Source organism: Pseudorca crassidens, chromosome 1, assembly GCF_039906515.1.
Source record: "Pseudorca crassidens isolate mPseCra1 chromosome 1, mPseCra1.hap1, whole genome shotgun sequence".
NCBI classification, from domain to species: Eukaryota; Metazoa; Chordata; class Mammalia; order Artiodactyla; family Delphinidae; genus Pseudorca; species Pseudorca crassidens.
The window spans coordinates 115617077-115637477 of NC_090296.1; the positions used below are offsets into that span (position 1 = coordinate 115617077).

At 39.0% G+C, this 20401-nt stretch overlaps 1 protein-coding gene across 3 annotated transcripts in view; it reads left to right on the forward strand.

Moving 5' to 3' along the window:
* Positions 1-20401, forward strand: part of MAP2K5 (mitogen-activated protein kinase kinase 5) — a 266164-nt gene that overhangs the window by 36424 nt on the left and 209339 nt on the right. For all 3 annotated transcript variants that reach the window (XM_067751737.1, XM_067751743.1, XM_067751752.1), the window contains exons 5-8: positions 1672-1712; positions 2687-2754; positions 11897-11945; positions 19420-19484. In XM_067751737.1, coding sequence (XP_067607838.1) covers positions 1672-1712; positions 2687-2754; positions 11897-11945; positions 19420-19484 — 223 coding nt within the window. The remainder of the gene's footprint in view (positions 1-1671; positions 1713-2686; positions 2755-11896; positions 11946-19419; positions 19485-20401) is intronic.

The following is a 20401-nucleotide window of genomic DNA, read 5'->3' on the forward strand; positions in this document are numbered from 1 at the left end:
CTACTGGGTTTTTTTGAATACTGTTTACTTTTTATTTTATTTTTTAATTAATTAATTTTTGGCTGTATTGGGTCTTCGTTGCTGCGCGCGGGCTTTCTCTTGTGGTGAGTGGGGGCTACTCTTCGTTGCGGTGCGCTGGCTTCTCATTGCGGTGGCTTCTCTTGTTGCAGAGCACAGCCTCTAGGCACATGGGCTTCAGTAGTTGTGGCACGCGGGCTCTAGAGTGCAGGCTCAGTAGTTGTGGCACCCGGGCTCAGCTGCTCTGCGGCATCTGGGATCTTCCAGGATTAGGGCTCGAACCCGTGTCTCCTGCATTGGCAGGTGGATTCTTAACCACTGTGCCACCAGGGAAGTCCCTTGAGAACTGTTTAGATTTCCAGTCATAAAGATTTAAGAAGCCAGTTGAGGAGCGAGGCAGATGTTAAGGTAGGAGATAAGAGTTGATGCCTGTCTCTAATTCCTTAGTTAGCCACTTTCTTACTAAATGAAGTTTATAATGCACTGGCTACTTCAGAGGAAATGCTCTGAAGTGTTGTTTTAGGAAGTATTAATGGTCCCTAAAGGACCAAGCATCAGATGTATGTGACTGTTGTTTTGTTCAAAAAGTTAATTTCCATCTTTAGGAAAGAGGATTTGGAGTCTTAATTTTAACGTATTTTAGAAAAACAAATAAAAATCCTTTATTGAGGTTTAGATTTTTTTTTAAGGAAAATAACATAATGACTTTGAATATATTTGAAATACACAAACCTAAAGCAACTGATGTGCTTTGTAATTATTAGCCACATCTTCTTCTTATTAAACAGCTCGATTTCTTGTCAGAAACAGAGGAAAATACATGTACATCTGAGAAAGGAGCAAAAAAAAAAAAAAAAAAAAATCAAATTCATCCTTTCCCAAACAATCAATCAAAATTGACGGCCCCTTAACATATAATATGTAGGACACTGTAGTTTTCAGATGGAAGCAGCCTATAACATGGGCAGGAAGCACTTTATTTTTTTTAACATTTGATGAAGAAGCATTTGCTGAATTGGAAAAGTACTAACCTGTAACTCAAGATGGTGTCAGGAAATTAATATTATTTTCGCTGGTACTGCTTTATGTTTAGACTTAAATGTTAGCAAATGTCAAGATTTGCAAGAAATGTCATGAAATTAATGGTATATCTGTATTCTAACAAATTTGACTGCTTACTGCTTTGCAAACTGATGTTCAAACTTAAATATTTCATCTTAGAATCTCTAGCAATTGTTTTGGCGTTAAAAGATCCTCCTCCCACTCCCCTCCAAAAACCCCAGCTATTTTCATTGTAGTATTAAGTGATAACAGATATACAATGTAATAGAGTGAGGAAAGATGATGGCAGAAATTTGAATTATGAAAGGAATCTAATCATTTTAGCTCAGTTAACTTGATTTTTATATGTTTTAAGCAGAAATTGGAATTTATATGAGGTGGTGTCAGAAAGCTCTTTGCATTTATAAATGCTCACTCCTGCAAGTTAAAAACCCTGGTTCATAATTCCCACTTTGGGTCTTGGGAGCCACTTTTCAATCATTTCTCTCTGCTAATTTTGGTGTCACCCTCATTTCTTTTTAAACGATTCATTTTGAGCAAATTTGTAAATGGCCCTGATGTGTTCTACAATTTAGTCAATTACTGTTTCAGCCTGCAAGCCTCCTGGGGAACGGAACATACATGGCCTGAAGGTACGAATTTCAATAATTGTTTCAGTAAAGTTAGATGGATTTGTAATGCTGTGTTCCACTTATTGAAATGTCAAATAAAACTGCACTTTCTCAAGCTCTGACAAGCGTTCCTTTTTTTTTTTTTTTTTTAAATGGGTTGTGGAGGGGGATTCATTAGTATTTGTTCAATATGTGTACATATTGGGGTTTTGATGCCCTATTTAAAAAAAATTATTATTTGGAATTCTCTTGTTGGTCTGTTTCTTCAGGATGATCCTGGGTACTGGTCTCTACAAAGATTTACTTGAGTAAAAATATAGACTTCATTTCAGTGATTAATTAAGCACATAAGCATATTGCACACAGAATACCCCCCTCTTCTTTTGACATGTTTATGCTAGAAACATATATCTATTTAATGTCCTTTCATTGTTCTGCATATTTTGAATTCTGGATTTCTGCTTAAGGCTTTACATTTAAAAGAAAAACTGTCTATTGTATTAGACTCAAGCGTTTTATAATTAATTACTTGGACCTCATTTTTCAGTGAATAAGAAACATTCTGCAATGTTCTGCCTGGTTTTAAAGCTGAAGGGGTATGATATCGTGAGGTTCACTACTAACCCTTGGATGTATTCTTAATATACTTTTTTGAAGATACTGTTTTTTATATAAAACAAAAAGAAACAGTGAACTGAATTTTTTCACTAGAATTGACTTCAATTTTAGACAGTGAATTGAAAATGTCCCCAGTTTATCTCTCGCTTTTTCAGCACTATTTAAGTATTTGAATAATGACAGGAACAAAGTATTATGTAATATACAGGTTGTACAGTTTTTATAACCTATATACTGAATAGACTCCAACCATGGGTCTGTCTAGTAAAAAGCTAATTAACCTTCATAGTGAAATGAGAAATTTGTGGCAAATTACAGGTTAATTAGAACTGTGTCCTCAGAACACAGACTGATCAAGATCCTTTCTTTACTTGTAGGTGAATACCCGGGCTGGATCCTCTCAACACAGCAGCCCAGCAGTCTCAGATTCACTTCCAAGCAATAGGTGAGAGCGAGCGAGTGACATGTGCCTCTGAGCGTGAATATCTACATAGTTGGGAGTGAAGAAGAGGCTTGTGGGATGACATCTCTTTTTTTTAATAAGACCTCAAAAGTGTGTATGTGGCTAAGAAGAAATCTGACCAGTTAAGTAACCCTAGCTATGTATTGACTGAAAAGAAAGGACCTCATAGAGAAAGATAAAATTAGACATGTTGAACTATTTATTTTGGTCTGTGGAATGGTTTTCCTTCAGTCTCCAGATAATGCAGAAACAGAAGATTCAGTGCCTTTGACTGTTTCCATGCTTTGATGATCTGGTTTGTATAATGCTTATTATTTTTGTCTTGCGTGTCCATCTTTTGGCAGTGTCATGCTTCACTGATACCTTTCCCAGAAGGAGGCAAGGAAAGAGTAATGTGGTGAAATTTAAATTGACCAGCCAAGTTGTCCATTTATGTATCTTTGCTGCACAAGAGATTGAGCTATTACAGAAGGAAGATAATTTTCATTAATTCATGCTAACATTGTCCCATACTGGGAGGGATACTAAAGACTTGAGCCTCTTCAAAGTGTTCTTCTGACAGACCTGAGAACTTACTTCCAGAAGATTAAGGTTCTCAAGTAGAAGGACCTGCTTAAGCTGAAGGAATTCTAGATCATATTTGTTACATATTCAGTTATTCAGCTGGTTAACATCTTATTACTGTACTTGAAGATGACACTTGAAGGTGATTGCTCTGTGTGTATGTATTCACACTGGTGACTGAAAAGCCATCATTGAGCCGGATCACGCTTCCATTGTGTGCCCAGGTCTTTCTGGGTTTAGGGCAGTAGTCAGTGTTTGCACAGCCCTTATCTGCTGAGATGTAGCTTAGGCTTCTACTTTCCCTTCCGTGCCCCTCCTTACCCCCTCCACCCAGTGTCTTGGTTCTTTTGCCACTGGGCTTTTCTGCAGGTAATTTAAAGTCTCTCCTTCTGACTCTCTCTCTACTCTCCTGTCCCCTCCCCAAAAGTCACTTCCTTGATTGCTTTATTATAGTGTCAGTATATCTTACGCACAGCTTTCCTGCTATGAACACACTACTCTTAGAGTGTGTTTCCTTCTTAAACAATTTATTCTGTATTAAAATACATCCACTGGTTATTCACCAGTGGATCACCTGTCTTGTGGTCCTGAGGGGTAGGTCTTTTAGTCCTCATCCAAGTGCTTGGCCCTGCCAGACGATGCTCTGAGGCTTCTCTTTTCATGCTTCTTGGGCATGAGAGCCACGTCCGCCGAGTAGAGGCATGGGGACTGAGGGTCATTTGTTACATTCAGCTCGAAGAGGGCAGGGCCTCTAATTATTACCACTACTTCTAGAAAAAATGTTATTCAGACAGACTGACTATTAGCCTTGAGTGAAAACAAGGACTTTTCCTGGTGTTTTAGGTCAAAGTTCATCATGGTATAAAAAGCAGGATGGAGTTGAAAAAGACAGTAAGGCAGAGAAGCAGCAGGATAACTTTTCAACTCTCTCAGATTTGGTTTTAACCAAAACCAAAGTGAATTAGCTTGGCTTTTTAAAAACTATCATTTATATTCACAGAGTATTATAACATCTTTGGGCTGGAAAGAGACTATCTGATCTAGTGGTTCTCAGCCCTTTGTTGCAGCATCTTCCTTTAGGGATATGACAGCCTCCTAAATAGTAATGGTAGTTTGCTCCAGAAGTGATTTTTGTTATGGGAGGAATGCAGTTTGAAAAAGTCCTACAGGTGATTTTAATATGCCACCCTAGGTTGACCATGTTCTGTGCCCCATATTGATAACTAATCAAAAGTATTTATCGAATGCCTCCTATTTATTCAGTGCTGTCCTACCCACTAGGAATACAATGTGGTCCTTATCCTCTGGAGCTCACTGTCTCATAGGCATACAGACCACCTCCCCCCAGTATACAAATAATTATACTTTATAATTAGTGTTATGAAGGAAACAAGCAGATTTTGAAGTGAGAGAACACTGGGCAGGATTGTGTTTAGATTTGGACGGGGTGCCCAGGGGAGAGTGGCATTCCACTTGGGCCTGAAGGATGAGAAATACCTAGCCACATCAAGAGCCAGAGAAGGGCATTTCAGAGGGTGGGGAGAGTAAGTGAAGGCCGTTGGGTGGAAGGAGCTCCATGTGTTCAGAAGAAGGCCAGTTAGGCTGGAGCCCAGGGAGGGGTGCTGGGCTGGGGGAGGGAATGGAAAGGTGGGGAGAACAGTAGGAGTGGTAGGAGAAAAGGAGGTGACAGGAGCTGGCTCCTGGGGCCTGGTGTTTGAGCTTTCCCCTCAGTGTATTGGCAAGCTGTTAGACGACTTTCAACAGAGTGCCATGGCCAGCTCGTTGTTTATAGAAGCCTCTTGCCTGTGGTGTGAAGCATGAGAAGGAGAGGCCCCCATCTAATGCTGCTCTCCTTAGGTGCCCGACTCCCCACTCCTTGCCAGATGGTCATCCAGGCTCTTCCTGAACAGCCCTGTGGCAGGAATGCACTTTATTGGCTGAGGTACCCGTTCCATGTTCATGTAGCTATGTCTCAGAACGTTCTTTTTGTGAGCTGAGATTTGTGTCCCTTTAGCACCCACTCGTAAAGATTTGAGTTTAGCCCTCAGAACAGGGCTGTTCCCTCTTCTAGGTAATAGCTCTACTAGTCATCTTCCCTCCAAACATACTTCTTCTCCTGGGTTTCCTGTCTCAGTAAATTCTCCCACGTCCACCTGGATGCTAACTCCAGGGGACCCACCAGGCATCATTCACTGCTTCCTGGGTCTCCCTCAAGTCACTGACTCCCATCCAGTCAGTCCCTCCATTTATAGGTTCTACCTTCTGAATCACTGTGGAGTCTGTCTACTTGCCAGCATCTCTGTTGTTGAAAAGGTAGATCAGGCTCCCTAGATTACTGCTATAACCTCCCGTGTTGCCCCATTGCAGTCCCTCCTCCACACTGCAGCCAGAGTGGTCTTGCTAGTGCATGTTCTGAACCCATCATTCCCCCCTTTACTGCTCCTCACAACCTTCAGGACAAACTGTACCCTCCACAGCAGGTGAACCATGGCCTGCCATGTGTGGGTCCTCTGCTCACTCTAGCCCCCTAGCCTGCCACTCCCCCCTTCCAACTGATGGTTCAGCTTTGCTGATGAATACATGGTCCCCTTAATGGATCACATTTCCTCTCACTACTGGGCCTTCACATCCACTGCTGCCTCTTTCCTGCTTTCTTCTTTTAATCCATTCCCTTCTTTGCCTTCATTCCGGCTAACCTTTGTCATCTTTGATGAACAAAGATGTTATCTTCTTCTGAAAACTGTTCCTGATTATTGCCCACCTCCCAGTCTACGCCAGGTACTCCTTCTATGAATTCCCAGTGTCTCCCTGTGCTTGCTTTTACTGTAGTGGTTAGCACATTGTATTATAATCACTCCTGTCCCCCAATAGATTCTGTACTCCTTGAGGGCAGTGACTGTAGCATATTCATTGTTTATTTTATTTTATTGAAGTATAGTTGATTTACAATGGGTTAATTTCTGTTGTACAGCAAAGTGATTCAGTTAGATATATATATATGTATACATATATATATATTCTTTTATATTTTTTTTTCCATTACGGTTTTGAATGGATAAAGAAGATATGGTACATATATAAATGGGATACTGCTCAGATGTATTCATTGTTGAATCCTCAGTTCCCAGGAGGATGCTTGGCACATAGGTGATAGTCGGTAATTCCTGAATAAATGAGTGGACAAATGAATTTATATTCCCTTTAAATCTTGTCTCTGAATTAAATTCTCCAAACTCATTCAGCTTTTCTGATACAACATTATTTCTGGTCCCCTCGCCCTTTTACTCTTCTTTGGGTATCTCAGTGTCCCCTTAAAATGTCATTTGTATCACATTAAAATTTTAAAGTGTTTTTAAAAGTGATTTTTGGATAGTTCAAGTCACTGTGACCATGCAGATAAATAAAACACTGAGGGACTTCCCTGGTGGCGCAGTGGTTAAGAATCCACCTGCCAAATCCTAAAGATGCTACCAGAAAACTACTAGAGCTAATCAATGAATTTGGTAAAGTAGCAGGATACAAAATTAATGCACAGAAATCTCTTGCATTCCTATACACTAGTGATGAAAAATCTGAAAGAGAAATCAAGGAAACACTCCCATTTACCATTGCAACAAAAAGAATAAAATAGGTAGGAATAAACCTACCTAAGGAGAAAAAAGACCTGTATGCAGAAAACTAAGACACTGATGAAAGAAATTAAAGATGATACAACAGATGGAGAGATGTACCACGTTCTTGGATTGGAAGAATCAACATTGTGAAAATGACTCTAGTACCCAAAGCAATCTACAGATTAAGTGCAATCCCTATCAAACTACCACTGGCATTTTTCATAGAACTAGAACAAAAAATTTCACAGTTTGTATGGAAACACAAAAGACCCCGAATAGCCAAAGCAATCTTGAGAAAGAAAAATGGAGCTGGAGGAATCAGGCTACCAGACTTCAGACTATACTACAAAGCTACAGTAATCAAGACTGTATGGTACTGGCACAAAAACAGAAATATAGATCAATGGAACAGGATAGAAAGCCCAGAGATAAACCCATGCACATATGGTCACCTTATCTTTGATAAAGGAGGCAAGAATATACAATGGAGAAAAGACAGCTTCTTCAATAAGTGGTGCTGGGAAGACTGGACAGCTACATGTAAAAGAATGAAATTAAAACGCTCCCTAACACCATACACAAAAATAAACTCAAAATGGATTAAAGACCTAAATGTAAGGCCAGACAGTATAAAACTCTTAGAGGAAAACATAGGAAGAACACTCCATGACATAAATCACAGCAAGCTCCTTTTTGACCCACCTCCTAGAGAAATGGAAATAAAAACAAAAACAAATGGGACCTGGGCTTCCCTGGTGGCGCAGTGGTTGAGAGTCCACCTGCCGATGCAGGGGACATGGGTTCGTGCCCCGGTCCAGGAAGATCCCACATGCTGTGGAGTGGCTGGGCCCATGAGCCATGGCCGCTGAGCCTGCGCGTCCAGAGCCTGTGCTCCGCCACGGGAGAAGCCACAACAGTGAGAGGCCCAAGTACCGCAAAAAAAAAAAAAAACAACAAAAAAACAAAAACAAAAAGCAAATGGGACCTAATGAAACTTAAAAGCTTTGCACAGGAAAGGAAACCATAAACAAGACGAAAAGACAACCCTAGAATGGGAGAAAATATTTGCAAATGAAGCAACTGACAAAGGATTAATCTCCAAAATTTACAAGCAGCTCATGCAGCTCAATATCAGAAAACAAACAACGCAATCCAAAAATAGGCAGAAGACCTAAATAGATATTTCTCCAAAGAAGATATACAGATTGTCAACAAACACATGAAAGGATGCTCAACATCACTAATCATTAGAGAAATGCAAATCAAAACTACAATGAGGTATCACCTCACACCAGTCAGAATGGCCATCATCCAAAAATCTACACACAGTAAATGCTGGAAAGGGTGTGGAGAAGAGGGAACCCTCTTGCACTGTTGGTAGGAATGTAAATTGATACAGCCACTATGGAGAACAGTATGGAGCTTCCTTAAAAAACTACAAATAGAACTACCATATGACCCAGCAATCCCACTACTGGGCCTATACCCTGAGAAAACCATAATTCAAAAAGAATCATGTACCACAATGTTCATTACAGCACTATTTATAATAGTCAGGACATGGAAGCAACCTAAGTGTCCATTGACAGATGAATGGATAAAGAAGATGTGGCACAGATATACAATGGAATATTACTCAGCCATAAAAGGAAACAAAATTGAGTTATTTGTAGTGAGGTGGATGGACCTAGAGTCTGTCATACAGAGTGAAGTAAGTCAGAAAGAGAAAACCAAATACTGTATGCTAACACATATATATGGAATCAAAAAAATAAATTTTATTTTTCTGAAAAACCTAAGGGTAGGACAGGATAAAGATGCAGACGTAGAGAATGGACTTGAGGACACGGGGAGGGGGAAGGGTAAGCTGGGACAAAGTGAGAGAGTGACATGGACATATATACACTACCAAATGTAAAATAGGTAGCTAGCGGGAAGCAGCCGCATAGCACAGGGAGATCAGCTCGGGGCTTTGTGACCACCTTGAGGTGTGGGATAGGGAGGGTGGGAGGGAGACACAAGAGGGAGGAGATATGGGGGATATATGTATATGTATAGCTGATTCACTTTGTTATAAAGCAGAAACTAACACACAATTGTAAAGCAATTATACTCCAATAAAGATGTTTAAAAAAAGAAAAAGATCCGCCTGACAATGCAGGGTACGTGGGTTCGAGCCCTGGTCCAGGAAGATCCCACATGCCGTGGAGCAACTATGCCCGTGCACCACAGCTACTGCGCCTGCGCTCTAGAGCCCATGAGCCACAACTACTGAGCCTGCGTGCATAGAGCCTGTGGTCCACAACAAGAGAAGCCACTGCAATGAGAAGCCCACGCACCACAACGAAGAGTAGCCTTGCTCGGCACAACTAGAGAGAGCACGTGTGCAACAACAAAGACCCAATGCAGCCAATAAATAAATAAATAAAAATAAAACATTGAGTAAACTGGGGCACAAAGAAATTGCCAGGATATATAAATATAATTTTTTACCAAAGTTCATAGCCAGATATTGACATAATGAATAAAGTCAGTTTTTTCCTCTGTTACTCTCAAAGCATGAATTGGTCTTTGCCTTAGGTGGATATGTTTATTAAACTGAGCTTACTAATCCACATGGTGTTCCTAAACCATAGTTACTGAATTCACGTCCCACTGCCAAGGCACGGCCTTTCCTAAACATTCTGGCTTTCTCCTTCTATAAAATTAGGATGATTAAGTTTTCCATCTATCTACCTCTGGTGTTAAGAAGATTGATGAAGTTGTATTAAGGAATCACATTTTGTTTCTTGGATGAAAGGTGTTTTGTAAATGCAGTGAATCAAAATGTTATTATTTTAAGTTGCATGACATAATGGAATATCTGTGGAGAAACATTGCCTGAGCATTGTTTGGTCATTTCTGTTTTTATAATAATTGCAAATATTAAATTGTGACCATTTATGGCAATATCAGGGTCCAGATGTTTTCCAGAAAAAAAAAGTATGTGTGTAAGACAGACAGACTTTGAACAAGGTTCGTACCTTTGTTTTCTTTATGTATCAGGAATAACTTTCCCCCACAGGGTATACCCACAGCGGGATAGTTACTGTGAAGATTAGATCAGGATACTAAGTAATAGCATTTAGCACAGTGCGTGGCACATGGTCATCATTCAGGAAATGGTAGAGGCTAATATTTTGTTTTCAACTGGACTGATCTTAGTCAGTTTATTTTGGGGGGGATGTATTTCAGCTTTAGTCCCATTCTGCAGTATTCTTAATTGCCACTTGAGTGCATGAATTCTTAGACTTGGGAGGATGTTATTAAAGTTTAGAATCATTGGCTGAAGGCATGTTTTATAAAATCTGGGGAAAGTAGAGACTAGGGCTCCATAGTTTGCATTTGACTGTAGCAGAAGTTTAAGAAGTATTTATTAAGAAAAATAATTATAACTTGGAATCGTGAGTGTGGTCAAACTTGAAGTCTGAGGTTTTCTCAAATATAACTTATTAAAGGTACCAAATGAGTGTGTGTGTGTGTTACTACCATATAATAACAACCAGAATAATGACTATCACTTATCAGACACTTAGTATGTGCCAAGTCATTGGGCTAGGTTCGAGAGCGGGAAGGAAATGGAATGTATAGAGAGGTGAGTAAGATGTGGTATCTGTTCTCAGGGAGCTTCCAGTCTTGGGAGAGGGTGTGGTGGGAAGAAAGGTATCTACAGATAACTACCAAAGGGAAGAGAGTTAATTTGGCAGATGGGTAGAGGGTTAGAGTAGATAGATTAAGGATAGAGTTAACAAGCTTTAAATTTCAAATTAGAACATTGATGGGAGGAGGTATTATTTTATGCACCACTCTGCTAACTGGGTGGATGTGTACAGGTATAACTCATTATAAAGCTAGAAGGACTTCACAGCATCTTTTGGCCGCTTTCCCTAAACTCATCCACATAAATGTTTACATAGTCATAAATGTCCAGAGAAGAAGATTTCTATATTTCTTACATACCAACGGAAGCTGGGTTTCATACCTACAGGAAAGGAAAGGAAAGAGAAGGCAGCTAAAATTGATTTAATACTTACTATGTGCAAGAAACAGGTGCTAGGGCTTTTTGTAATATTTAATTTTCTTGGTTACACTATAATGTTGATATTTCCCCCATTTTATAGAAAGGGGTAATTGAGGTTCAGAGCGGATAAGTATCTTGTTCCACAGCACACAGCTAGTGAGTGCCAGGATTTATTTCTATTACACATTTACTTCCCAGGAAGCTGAATTGTAACTCTTAGCTATAGTACAAAATCAGGACTTAAATTATTTTATCTTTTGAAGTTCTGTAATCTTTGTTTGCTGTGAACATTCTAAGAGTGCATTGTTAAGTACTTGACATTTAGCAGATGACAGAGTCCACATAAAATAACCACTGTAAGGCTACTCAAAGGCAGCAGAACTAATAGCAACAAGAGGTCTCTGAAATACTCCATACAATAGCCTAGCTTCATTATGACAGTAGGCTTTTTTATTGCTTTAGATTACTAACGGGGTTTCAGTCCCTTATCGATACCTTTGCCATTTGGCCTGTTACTTTAGAAAATATTTTATGTAGGGAGAAGGATGTAAAGAGTAGTGTGGGGCTTCCCTGGTGGCGCAGTGGTTGAGAGTCCGCCTGCCAATGCAGGGGACACGGGTTCGTGCCCCGGTCTGGGAGGATACCACATGCAGCGGAGCGGCTGGGCCTGTGAGCCATGGCCGCTGAGCCTGTGCGTCCGGAGCCTGTGCTCCGCAACGGGAGAGGCCACAACAGTGAGAGGCCCGTGTACCACAAAAAAAAAAAAAAAAGACTAGTGTGGTCTATGTCTACCCCTAAAACAAAAGTGTGTTTTAGTCTGGAATTTTCAGTGGTGTTCAGAGGTGCTGATGAACTTGCCGTTAAAAACTATGTCTTTTCTTTTCAGCTTGAAGAAGTCTTCTGCTGAACTGAAAAAAATATTAGCCAATGGCCAGGTAGGTGTCATTACATATTAAGACTATAGTAATAACTTAGTGCTGTCTAGTTTTTGTATCCATAAACTTAATAAGCAGATAAAGGATCTATAAAATTCTTCTTCTCATAAATGAATTACACGGCTTAATTTGATTGGCAGAACAATTTGCAGCACGTTTTTCAAACTGTGCTAATGGGTTTCACTCCCAGCAGATTGAAGTACCATGCACACACCCTGCTGCCAGCTCGGTGTAAAAAAAGTTAATCAGTTCTGAACAAGTGTGTCAACCCATGGGTGGTTGAAATGGCCCTGCATCCTGAGGTGACTGTTTCTTTCTTTATCTTTAGGGAGAAAAAGAGAAACTGCTACTTTCTCACCTTAGTTCCTTCTTTTGTCCTGAAACTAACACTGGCATTTTAGGGGAACAGAGTCACAGCAGACCTTTGGCATTTAAAATTCCTGGGCTTCAGGAGCCCTCAGTTTGCCTAGTTGACTGGTCGTCTAAAGCAGAATGACCTACTCCAGCCAGTGAGGGATAAACAGTCCTGCAGCCCAGTTATTTCTCACTAATTTTGATTCAATTAAATTGACACATCTGAAATAGTATAGTGCCTTTAAACATACACTGGTAAATTAAGCTACCTGCAGGGTCCTCGATTCTTCAATAGCAACATAAATGCGTTTTAATGTTTGTTATAGAGGAAGCCCTTTGATAGCCTTGGAGGCAGGCGCCTGTCCATCGCGATCAAGCCTGCCTATTAGGTTCTATTGACTGAGACATCTGTGTCACCACAAATAAAAGACTTATTGATTTTCTTAACTGCTGTTCACTTCCCGTCCATGTTTGGAAGGCTGAAATCTTAATTATCTCAGATGCTTATTCAGTGCTTTCACATGCTGACCTCTCCAGTCCTCATTGGCATTTCATGAATCAGGTACTTGTAGTGGAGCATGTCAAGAAGACAAAGCTGGGTCCTCATGCTTGTCCTTTAGTATCACCTGTAACTTTGTGGCCTAATAGATGTGCGTGCCTTAAAACAAGGACTGTATGGTGGTACTTCTGGAAGCCTTACTTGTTTAGCCTGGAATCCCTTGAATACAGTTAGAAAAAGTGAGTTGATCTGGTTTTGACACCTGATCATCATCTGTAGTGTGTGAATTCTAGTCCTTAACTATTCAATATACGGCTAAGGAGAATCTGGTGTTGTATGTATATGCAACATATGTATGTATGTTGTATGTATAATCTTAATGGTCCCCATATTTCATATTTATCTAATAGTACTTTTAACTTTAAGCAGCCAAAGCTTTGTTTAGATTGAGGTCCACATACATGTTCCCCTAGTGCCCTGCGTGTTTTCGGAAACATGAAACAAAACCTGGTTGCCCTTCTCTCTCCTTCTGGTCACTGCCAAGCCCATTATTGTCCTCTTGTTCTCCCTCTTCTCCCCACCGGAGGGAAGCATACATGGTTCTGCAGGTGTATTTCTTACATGTCTCTAGCACTTGGCGTTAACGTGACTAAAAGCTGAAATATTGAGCCTGCGATATTCATGTATCTCCAACATGTTTGCATCCTAGTTACTAACTGTAATTTATGTGTGAGTTACTAGTGTTCTTCAGCTGGAAAATATATTTCAAAATTGACATAAATTAAGAAGCTTTAACTACATTTGTTCAACCCAGGCAATGGAAAATAACCTGTCATAGATTCCTCTTTCAAAAATGAAAAACAGTTATTTCCAGGGCAAAAAATAAACATTCTGAAATATTCCTAGTGTTCTGAACCTAGTACCATAAATATCTTAGTGCTCTTGGTAGGGAGATTCTCTTTGGTGGAAGATTGTCATGGCAATGATTTTTGACACTTAAAGATTGTTTATTGCTTTCCCTTGGGAATGTGATAATCCCACATTAAACAGTATGGCATTTCCTTTCTTTTAAGGATTAGCCATTGTTATGTTTACTTTTATTCACGAAAACGAACAGTACAAAACAAAGAACTCCCACCTTTGGAAGTCTTCAAAATACCTCCTCCTCTTAATTCCTCAGTCCTTGGTACTATCAGGTAACTAAAGAGTGAGTGAGATTGCATTGCAGTGAGGTAATGTGCACAGTGTGGCATCAATAAATTTGTGGGCTGAACACTGACACCACTTGATATGGAAGATGTAAGTCACATTTAACGATACCTTAACACTTGAGCATAGTTTTTTATTTTAGTGGTTTATGCTCTCAAGCATTAATAATGATTTGCCTTTCCACTAGCCTCCACTTAGATTTAATAAGGAATTCATATTAATCATTTAAAGAAAGGGACATGATTCTTCAAGATAATCAAATATTGACAGGTTAGAAATAGCTTTCTGCCTGGGTTCATTGATATAGGTTATGTGATATAAATATTTATTTCTTTTCTGTCACTCAGAGTAAATGCCACCAATTGATTCAGCATTGATATAGTGTCAACAGTTCATAAGAAACATTTGACTGGCTTGTGTTTTCCGATTAGTCTCTGCTCTATAAAGTGGGATTTACTAAATCTCTCCAATTGTCTGCTCATAGAGTGTGACTGCTTTCTGAAACTATTATTGCTTCGATTTGTGAAGCAAAGGTCTGGTGATAGGACTAGTTTCTGTCAGACCTTTACATATAAAATAAGGATTAATTGAGCTTTTTTATTTTAATGATTTATAAGCAATAGGTACTGATTCTTCTTAACACAGGCAGACAATAAACAAAGAATATTTTCTTTGCTGATCTATAATTGAATTCCATTTGATTTTCCCCATTAATTTCGTTAACATTATATTAAACACTTTAAAAAGTTTAACATTTAGTCTTTGGAATGGAGACATTGTTCTTCTGTAATTGCTTTGTGAGGGAGGATTCCTTTTTTCCAGCTTAAAAAAAAACAAATCATAAGGTATTTTTGGCAAGTTGTACTGAGAGCTATAAATCAGCGCCACTGATGTGTTTTCTGGGTGTGTTTTTCCCACTTCAGTTGTAGTGCAGTATCATCTGTTTAACGTTGGCCCTTGATTTGAAACTGATTAGAAATGGCCCAGTGGGTCAATTTAAAGGATTAAAACAGTACAGTCACTCCAAGGATGTATGACTTTGACCTTTGCATCTCTGAAGTTGTCTTTCGTCTGTTTGTTTTTTATAATTTGTAGGAGAGGTTGACAGTATTTTTCTATTTCTGGTAAATCAAGTATAAATGTACTGTGAAGTCACAAAACGAGAAATAATTCTAATCCTGCTTCATGTTTGGCTGTTATTTTGAGAACTTCAGATGCCTTTAAAAAACTTTCTGTGTTTAGAAAAAAAAAAAAAGGAGAAAGAAAAATAGTATTCGACTGTAAAGTTAGCTTTAAAGAGTGTCCTATTACCAGTACATAAAACTCTTAGATTCTTATGGTTCGTCTCAGATCCCATACGAAGACCTAAACATAGATGAATGAGACTGTGTAAGTCCAAACTGCATGGCACCTCCCCTCCCTGCACAGACACAACCTTTCCGCCCCCTGGGGTGTCACGTCCACGTTCTTTCACAGCCCCCACCTCTCTTTCAGCAGCAGCAGCAGAGCCCAGTGCCAATCACCTCTCCCAGGTCATTTGCCGTCGCGGCAGTTGACACGTCATTGTAACTCTCAGGGTTTTTTCTCCCTTCTCCCTCACATCTATTATTCTGCCTTTCATTTGCTTTTTTTTTTTTAGTCAAAACAAGGAAACTGATTTATATGTTTAAATTATTTGGTATCTTTATTGAATAAAAACTTTCTTTTACCTCTTTTTTATCTAGAGAGCTATGTGATTTCTCTTCTTAAAAGCAAATATCGTAGTTGATGAAATCGCTTTTAACTTTTGAGTGCCCTTCATTTGATTATTTTCCTTCCTATGGACCAGGCACCATTGATGGAGAGGATGTCCCTCTGTACTTACACATGAGATCAACTGCTAAGGTAGAGCACTGAGCAGAGTAACCTGAAAGACTGAGTTCTCACCTTGGCTAGTTGCTATTTACTAGTTATATGACCCAAACGAATTGAGTTATATGTTTAAAATGTTGTAGAAGTGTGTGATTTTTATGATACTTGATCCCAACTGTAATATTTAAATGTTGTACTTTGTAGGCTTATAAATCCCACTTTTGTATCATAATAAGTACAGTTCCTATGCTTTATTTTGAAAAGTTGAATTAATATGCTCTCTAAACTAAAAAGGCAGAAATGTTATTAGCTACTTGTTGATCCCTTTAATGATTTTTTTATATTTAAGATCAATTAAAGTAATCCATTTTGATTAGATATACAAAATTCTCAAAATTTGTTTGTGATCAGTTTATAAGCTTGACTCTAATAGTTTTTAAAACTTTTTTAACATGAATAATATTTGAATACTCTATAAAAATTGGAAGATTCAAATAAGCAAAAAGAAAAAAAGATTCTGAGATATATATATATATATATATATATATTTTTTTTTTTTTTTTTTTTCTGCGGTACGCGGGCCTCTCACTGTTGTGGCCTCTCCCGTTGCGGAGCATAGGCTCCGGACGTGCAGGCTCAGCGGCCATGGCTCACGGGCCCAGCCGCTCCATGGCATGTGGGATCTTCCCGGACCGGGGCACGAACCCGTGTCCCCTGCATTGGCAGGCGGACTCTCAACCACTGCGGCACCAGGGAAGCCCCTGATATTTTTAAATAGAATAATCTATCAATCAATTTATAGGCCAGGCAAATGTCTATATAAAACTTTAAAACAGTGTCGAAACAATTTTTTATGGATACTGTCTTTTTGAGTGATGTGGTTCTAGAACTTATTTTTTAAAACCATTTTTATCTTTATGAGACTCTTAAAGTCTTTCTCATTATCTGAGGGATTCCAAATTTCCACCCTTGAATTTGCCTAAACATTGTGTTAGCGTGCGCATGCATGTGCGTGCACACACACACACACACCCCCACGCCCCATACAACGCCCACAACATCATCCCCCATCTCTCTGGAGCATTCAGCTTATCCCCTGCCTCTTTTTTTTTTTTTACATCTACCACTCCTGGTTAGGTTGGAGTGCTGGATGGGTGGCTGCTCCACTTCTCTTTTCAACCTAGTGGGTATTAAAGTTTAAAAAGACTATGGTGTTGGGATTATAGTGGTGGAAGCTGCTCAGAGACCTGCCCCTTTGCATTTACTGCCTCCAACAAAATACCACAAAATCAAGCCCCCTCCGAAGTCCTAGGTCTCTCACAGTATATCACTGGAATGTATAATATCAATGAGTCTTATGTTTATATTTTTCTAAGAGGAAACTACTGGTCCTTTTACCTGGAGTGGTGGAGGTGGAGGGAATGTAATCACAGGTTGTGACCTCTCCAGAGCCTGGATCCTATAGCTACATCCTGCTTACCCTTAAATTTCAGTGCCACCAATTCAGAATTTGTAGACGTTGAGTGAGTAAAATTTCTCGTAGAAATTTACTTCAGGCTGTGATGAGGGTGCAGCTTGTTAAGCAAGTTAATAGTACAAATTAGGTTGTTAGAGTCATGTTTGGACTACCTTGAGGAATGTTTTCAAGGAATTAGCCTGTTTGTACCTGCCAATAGATACTGCTATTTGCATATGTATCTCTTACACCCTTTGATCAAATCAAACCCAGTAGCAACTCTGCTAGTTTATTTAGTATCTCAACTTGATGTGCTACTTTTCTTCATGCTGTTTTAAAATTTGTTTTTTGGTCCAGAATAATGAGATTTTCTTTCTTCATGCCACAGAATTTCCCTCAAATAGAAAAATTGTTGCCAATTTTTCTGACTTGTCTGTCATTTTGCCTCTGACCCTAAATATAGTAACTAGCTAATTGCAAATTAAGTCAGTCAGGGTTTACTACAATTAAATGGGGTGCTGAATTGGCCTTTATACATTAATCTGTCAATATTCTTTTAGGGTTTGGCAGAATGGCTTGGAAAGGAAGCTGTTTCTGTTATCTGCACTATGTTCCTAATTATCACAGCTCTCTGAAGCTTCAGCTTCAGAAATGTATAGACAAAAATATTTCCCTTGATAAATGGAACCTTGCTTTATTCCATTGGTGGAAGTTCAGAGTAGAGCAAAATATTTAAAGCTTTACTATAATGGTCTGAAAGCAAACTATTTTTTTCCAGGTGATATTGAATTAAAAACTCCATCCATTTCCTGCCCATGCAAGGCAGTGCAATTCCCTGGAAATTGATTTTTTTCAGGGCTTACTATGGCTTTTCCCGAGCTTTAGCTATATGGAAAATAACACCTTTATTGAATCCATTTAGTGAATAAAGTTGGCAGTTAATTTTTGAGCAACTGGACCAGTGTGTAGAAAATTACTGAATGCCTCAAATAGAATCTGACTAGTCTTAAAGTCATTTGATAAATAATTATTTAGGGAGTTCTTTCAAACTCTAAAACATTATTTTTGGGGTACTAAAATAGTTCACTTCTATTCACGATTCAAATGAGAGTAGTATTTGTGGTATAATAGTTTTACAGAACCTGGGAAAATGCACATACTGTTTTATATAATAAATTACAAAAATGACTTTATATGAATCACATGCCTATCTATTTTCCTTTTATGCATTATAATATTTGACTATATGTGCATTTTAAAGTGCATTGATTTAGCACTTTTCCATGAGCATAAGATTTCTACCCAACTATTGCTGTGTACTAATTTATCATTTTCAAAAAAAGGCTATATTGGGCTTCCCTGGTGGTGCAGTGGTTGAGAGTCTGCCTGCCGATGCAGGGGACACGGGTTCGTGCCCCGGTCCGGGAAGATCCCACATGCCGCGGAGTGGCTGGGCCTGTAAGCCATGGCTGCTGAGCCTGTGCGTCTGGAGCCTGTGCTCCGCAATGGGAGAGGCCGCAACAGTGAGAGGCCCGCGTACCGCAAAAAAAAAAAAAAAAAAAGTAAAAAAAAAGGCTATATCTACTCTAGGAAAATCGTTAACATTATTCAGTTAGTTTGTTTAATGTTAATTAGAGGGTCACTTGAGGAGTTTTCAGGGGCTGATTTATTTACAAATTGTGCATTGGATTACTAGAAGTGTGTGTGTGTGTGTGTGTGTGTGTGTGTGTGTGTTCTTGCCAAGTTTGACTTTGGTTATGTGCAGTGCTGTTTGGCAGTGGTTATGTAGTGCTGGAGACTGTGTTCTTATCAGTATCTCTGACCTGACCCTTTTGAGCTATGTTATATCATTCCATTTTGACACCTTTTATCAAACTTTAATGAAATGACCCAGGCAAACAAATTGTCATTAAACTTTCCATCACTTTGTCCCTTGGTATCGTCTTTTATAAATTGGACAGCAAATGTTGTATTGATCTTCTCGTTCTTGCAGCTGAACTTGAAATGACCCAGACTGCTTGTTGTTTATGGCCCAGAGTTGCTTTTCCTTGACATTTCCATCCACAGCATGACACCCTTTTTGTTTTTCTTTCTTTCTTGTGGAGATGAATGAACAAGACATACGGTATCGAGACACTCTTGGTCATGGCAACGGAGGCACAGTCTACAAGTGAGTAGTCAATTTTGTTTAAACTTTCTATCCACTTTTGCCAAATGTGGGTATCCAAGTTCTCCATGGCAAAGATTTTTAAATGACCGCCAGTGCTTAGATTTTATTTCCACATTTGACTCCAAAATTCTGCAAGGAATCTATTTTCTCAGGAATTGCTTGGAAAAGTGCATTTATATTGCCTTTTTAATATTTCTGAGTCTGCATCTCTCCTGGGTGAGCATTTAATAGTCCACCATTAGCAAGTGTACCTTTAACCGGCCTGAAGTTTAATGTATTTTTTTCCTTCGCTCTTTAACACCGTTATTTTTATTTTTTTTAACTTGCTAGCACCCTATGCTAGTCCCCTGCCTGTGTACGTACAGCTATGCTCAGTGGAAGACAAACCTTATAAATACCATTGCTTTGCCCTGTGTCAACACTCAGTTATTAAAAAGCCTTCTTCCTGTTGTGTTTCCTTCTCTCCTCACCCTACTCCCTGAGAGAATTTCTACACATTAATGAATATGTTAAGTTATAAAATTCTCCCAAATTCCAATTGCAGTGATCTTACCCTAAAGAAGTGTTCATTTTCATATTAAAAAATGTTAACCGTAAAAAATAGTTCTCTCAACAGGGAAGTCTTTCTCGTGCAGTAGTGCAAAGTTTAAACTACATAATGTAATGTCTGGTACTTAATAGTCTGCAATGGTGTATGAAAAATATTCCACTAGGAATTAAAAAATCCATACTCTGTAAGAAGGCCCTGAGGGAGTAATAAAGCTTTCCTCCAGAGAGCTGTTTTCCATATATACACTAACCCTGCATCACATTATGATTGTGTTTTTACCTTAGATGTTTTACTATTGATATTAATATATATTTTCAAAGTTGTAAATTATTTAATTTATGTTTAACTGGTTACTGATTTTCTTAGA